General features: G+C 40.2%; 1 protein-coding gene across 1 annotated transcript; it reads left to right on the forward strand.

The window, feature by feature from the left end:
- Positions 1 to 1,130: 1,130 nt before the first annotated feature.
- On the forward strand, positions 1,131 to 1,700 carry OCT59_011887 (uncharacterized protein; the record flags this gene model as incomplete). Its single annotated transcript, XM_066134091.1, has 1 exon — positions 1,131 to 1,700. The coding sequence occupies one exon, from the start codon at positions 1,131 to 1,133 to the stop codon at positions 1,698 to 1,700; it is 570 nt and encodes a 189-aa protein (XP_065989390.1).
- Positions 1,701 to 5,166: the final 3,466 nt, after the last annotated feature.

A 5,166-nucleotide genomic window follows, 5' to 3' on the forward strand; every position in this document is an offset into this window, starting at 1 on the left:
GGACTTCATATCGAGAGAATAACTCTTTTACAGTCTCAGGTTTTGGAATTTCAGTCTTCGTGGTCCTATCCCGTACTTTCGCTAAGAAGTTTTGGAAGTCTGATCCCAGGGTCTTACCAGATAGTCCGTAGGCTTCCCGAAAGACGTACTTAATCCAGGTATCTGCGTTCTTAGCTATAACACCAGATACGAGGAGGTGTTTTCTCTCTTTGGGCGATGGATATTCCTGAGCAAACTCGATTAGCTGGGAGGACTTTTTTGCTTCAGCTACGGCTTTCTGGCCATAAGGACTAAACTTCGATCGAACTGGGTTCAAACTCGGATCGAACAGGGATCGAACTGGGTTCAAACTCAGATCGAACGGGGATTGAACTGGGTTCAAACTCGGATTGAACGGGGATTGAACTGAGATCGAACTGAGACTAGTATCCCATCTAACCCGAATAGATAACGGATCGCTCTTGGATCTTCTAAGATCAAATACTATAAATTCGCGTTGTAGAGTAAGGTCATCGATTACTGGAGCTAGTGACTCTGATTCTTCTGTATACTGGCGGATGATCCTCTTAGTATCGGTCAAACTTCCGTGACCTCCATGTAGGGAAATATAATTCACATTTTCACGAATAGCCTTGGGAATGGTAAAGAATCTTTGGGCCACATAGATACACAAGATATTTTTATGACGCCCGTGTGTAAAAAATCCAGTGATGAGATCCTGGGTTTTTTTAGGTGCATCCATCAAATCCTCGAAGATTACCACAGTAGCCTGGGTGGAGTTGAAGTCCTTAACATTTGGAATCTCACTATGGGATACTGCGGTAAACAGAATTTCTTCTTCTTTGAAAAAATCACGTATGACTGCCCACTTCGGTTCATCGAGGTATCTGCCAACTAGAATTTCCGCATCACATAATATGTACCTTTCGTTATCCTCCTTTGCCTTCTTGTCTCCCATTAACAAATTAATGATTATAGTTGTCTTACCTGAGTCAGAACTTCCTGCTACGGCAAGACGGAAAGGCCATGATGGGGCAAACTCATTACCCTGTCTCGAGTCGGTCATGTACTCGTCCAAATTGTATACATAAAGATCCATTTGAATTTTATTCTAACTTAGTTTAAATACGATGTCGACACCAATTGCAATTTATACTCCTTCAGAGCCTACTGGACCGCCTCCTAGGGATTTGCGTGATATGAATAATATACCATTAGTTGCGGTAATTAAGGATCTAACAGATTTTTTAACTGTTAGTGATCGCATGGTTGTTAATCGAGATATACAAAATGCAAACCATCGTCTTAAACATGCTCTTAATTTATTAATTCATCACTGTAGAGAAACATACGAAGAACGCGATATATTAAAAGCGGAACGCGATCGATCTCGAAAAGAACACGATGAATTACAAGATGAACTCGAGGTTCAAACAGGTTTGTTAGGTCTTACACAAGATGAGCTAAATATCGTACAAGATACTATTACTGGTTTGGAAGCTAATTTGGCTGAATTGGAACGTGAGTTTGGTGGTATGCGGACGACTAATCGTCGTCTTCAGCAGCAATATAATCTTATGAGAGGAGAACGTAATAGAGCTATAGGTGAACGTAATAGAGCTATAGGCGAGCGTGATGCGGCACGAAATCGGCTTGTATATGCCAATAATCGGGTTCTTTTTGGAATTCGAACATTGTGACGTCTTAGGAATCGACTTTTTCAACAAATAGCCGCTCTGCGTATCCAAGTACAATGGTTTTGAATTAGACAATTAAACCCTCCTCCACCTTTTCTCAACCATCCACAAAATACGATATGGCTGCCGTTGGTATAGCTGCCCCATATTTCATGGTCGGGAAGATGAAGATCTTAATCTTTTTATTGATAACTTTTTAGGGTATATTAATACCGTTGGTATTGATCCATTGGACGATGTTGGTGCGCCTCCTGGTCGGGTGAGAGCGATGGGGTTCTTCGTAGCTGTATGAGAGATGAAGCGGCAAGGTGGTTTGATGCAGAACTTACTGGAAAAAATTGGGAACTCTCGAATATTCGGTTAGTAGCTGCTGCAAATAGTGGAGCCAGTGATACTCGCCGAGCATTCAGAGCTTTGGCTATTCCTGAAGCTGTTAATGGATTACATGTTGGTACTTACTTACCCGGATCTGATGCTGATGCATATTCAAGGATTGGAGTTAATGCGGCGCTAACCGTTGGAGATACATTTTTCCCATCACGCGCTGATATCGTTAGAACGAATTTTAAAGTTGAAGAGCAGTGGAGGCGTGCAGGCGGACGTCCTACTCATCAACCCATTAATGGGTTGGGAAATCATGGAGGTCCATTTAATGCTGCTGCCCAGAATCAACCGATAGTCTTACAGGGGATTCTCCTGGATCAAGCATTTATGCATATGCGCACAAATTTTCCAACCGTCGTGGAAGAAAGACTTCAGATACGATTTAGTAACCTTTACCAGGAACAAGGCGAACCTGTTCGATCTTACTATAAGCGAGTTGAGAGGGCTGGGGATATTGTAGGATATAATCGAATTATGGTTACTGACCAGTTCTATAGAGGACTTTTGCCGGAAAACGTTATTGAAGCTTCCAGAATCAGGGCGGCACCTCTTAATATATTAATCGATAGATTGAGTGATCTTGAACGACAAAAGGGTGAAATGTTCTATGGATTACAAAGGCGCCAGGGTATTGAAAAGGCTAAAAAAGAGGAATTGGCTGGCTATACTCATCCCGTGACTCCACACAAAGGTGCTGTAATACAAAGGTCAACAGATGTTATTACTCAAGAACGATTACAAGAATTGCTCAAGGCGCAGGCCGAGGAACTTACCAAGAATTTCCAGGCGCAATTTAAACAATTACAAGCATTTAAGCCAGTTCGTAAACCACCGGTCTATAGACAACAGATTAAACCTGTTCGGCTGAAGCCACGGCCACGCGTTGTCCAACAAGATGATGATTATCCTGATCCCGATTGGGATGATGGTTATATAGATCATGATGTTGGTGACGACCCTGATGCTCCTGAGTGGACTAGGGAGGATGATCAACATGTTATTGATTTTATTTTGGGATATGAGACGTCTAAAAGATTTCCAAAGCGACTTCAGAAGGCTAAAGATAGACGCGATGATCTGAAATTAGCCTGAGCAATGAGAAACCTCGATCTTAATGATGATGCTATGGATATTGATACTAATACCGCGAGTTTTGATGACTTGAAAATTGTTCCCGATGAGGAAGGTGGTTTTCGGATTTGTGCGGTTCGAAGTACAAAAAAAAGTAAACTCAGATAAGGGTGTAAGTATCTCGAAACTTCTTAAATCTGTTCCAAAAAAATCAGTTAAAATGACTCCTATTAAGATTCCTGTGAAGGTTACTAGTAGTAAGCCCACACTTATAAAAGCCGTCACCAAGAATGATTCATTAAGCTTATTAAGGTCTGCAGATTTTAGAAAATTACTCCGCAAGATTCTTCGGGAAGAATTAAAGTCTGCTCGTAAAAGTACAGAGATTCCGAAAGACCTAGTTAAGGAAAAACAAGAAGAGGATATCAGGGAAGATGACCCTATAGATATTGACATAGCTCGTTTGGAGAATACTAAAGATCTTTTAGCGCTAGATGGGAAGGTCAATGGGATAATGATTCAATGTTTAGCTGACACTTGTGCTAACGCGTCTTTTATTCAGAGGGAAGCCGCTGAGGAATTAGGGTTGGATATTGACAAGAGTATTACACATAACATATCCGGCGCTCCGGAATCTGGTAGGACATTCGGCATGGTAAAAGGTGTGTCAATCAAACTAACCCCTGATTGTGTAATCACTGAGAATCTCGCGGTTTTAAGCAATTACAAGCATAAGGAGATTGGATTGAGCCGGACGTGTCTGAAACATTACAATTATGATGTCCATGAATCACGCGAACATATCGCCCTTACTTGTAATGAGAAGAATGTTTTTATCCCGATAGTTTCTGACGTGAATCGAGGAGACAAAAAATAGGGAATATTTATTTTTTATTTCCAAAACTTGCGGATTAAATCAGGGACATTTTCCTCTAATCTACTAGCGGGTTCCCAAGTGGCTTCAGTATCTGAATAACGCTCCCACTTGACTAGGTACTGGTCTTGACCCTTCCTGATGTGATGCCGGAGTATCCGCTCAGGTACAAATCTTTCGGGTTGCCCTCTTATCACGGAGTTAGGTGGGGGACGTTCATTTTCTGGGACAACCTGCAACTCTTTTCGGGTGTACGCACATCTGGATACACTTAGTCGCCCGTGTGGCCCATCAAGAAGATACGTAGGAGGCTGTTCGGGTGAGAGGATCATTTTTTTGATGACACGGATATTGGGATTCCATCTTATGTCTCCTGTACGAAATTTTCCATGAAGTTTATTACCGAGTACTGAGATAGGTTCATTTAACTTTACTCGGACACGCGTTTCTTCAGAAAGAAGTTCCGTCTTTTTTGACACTTTGGGTGACCCAGTCGGAATGTCTGGGGGATTTCTTTGCCAGAGTTTATCTATTTTATTAACTACATCATCAGCAAGTTTTAAACAGGCGTATAAAGTGTTGAAAACCGCCATGTGTTGCTCAACGCCAAAAAACGTAGGGAAATGAACCCTTTGTCAATCAACGCTACTTAAAAACGTTTAAAAACGCGTAAAACAACACCGATTTAAATGTAAAGCTACACGTAGTAAAACAACAATAGTTTAAAACTGCGTATACAATGTATAAAAACGCGTATATTGATATTAAAAACGCGTATAGCAACAGTATTTTTTAGTCATCGTACGATAGTTAACTTTAATTGTAGTATTAGTAATTTATTAACATATATCATATTATTGTATATTATTAACATATAAAATTTAATTGTAAAATATTGTAAATTTATTTATAAAATACAGTACAATACAAATAATACAAATACATTATTTAAAGAAATTAACCTCTTGTTATAATTGGATTGCCGCGGATTTTTAAGTGATCAACGTACTAAATTTCCGTTGACAAAGCGCCCCTGGTGACACAACCATAACAAGGTGGGTTTTCAAATAAAAAAAACACAAAAGTTTCGTTAACGAAATTTACACAACCATTCGTTTTTGATGAATTTCTCTAAGTCCA

This window comes from Rhizophagus irregularis, chromosome 2 (genome assembly GCF_026210795.1).
Source record: "Rhizophagus irregularis chromosome 2, complete sequence".
Lineage (NCBI taxonomy): Eukaryota > Fungi > Glomeromycota > Glomeromycetes > Glomerales > Glomeraceae > Rhizophagus > Rhizophagus irregularis.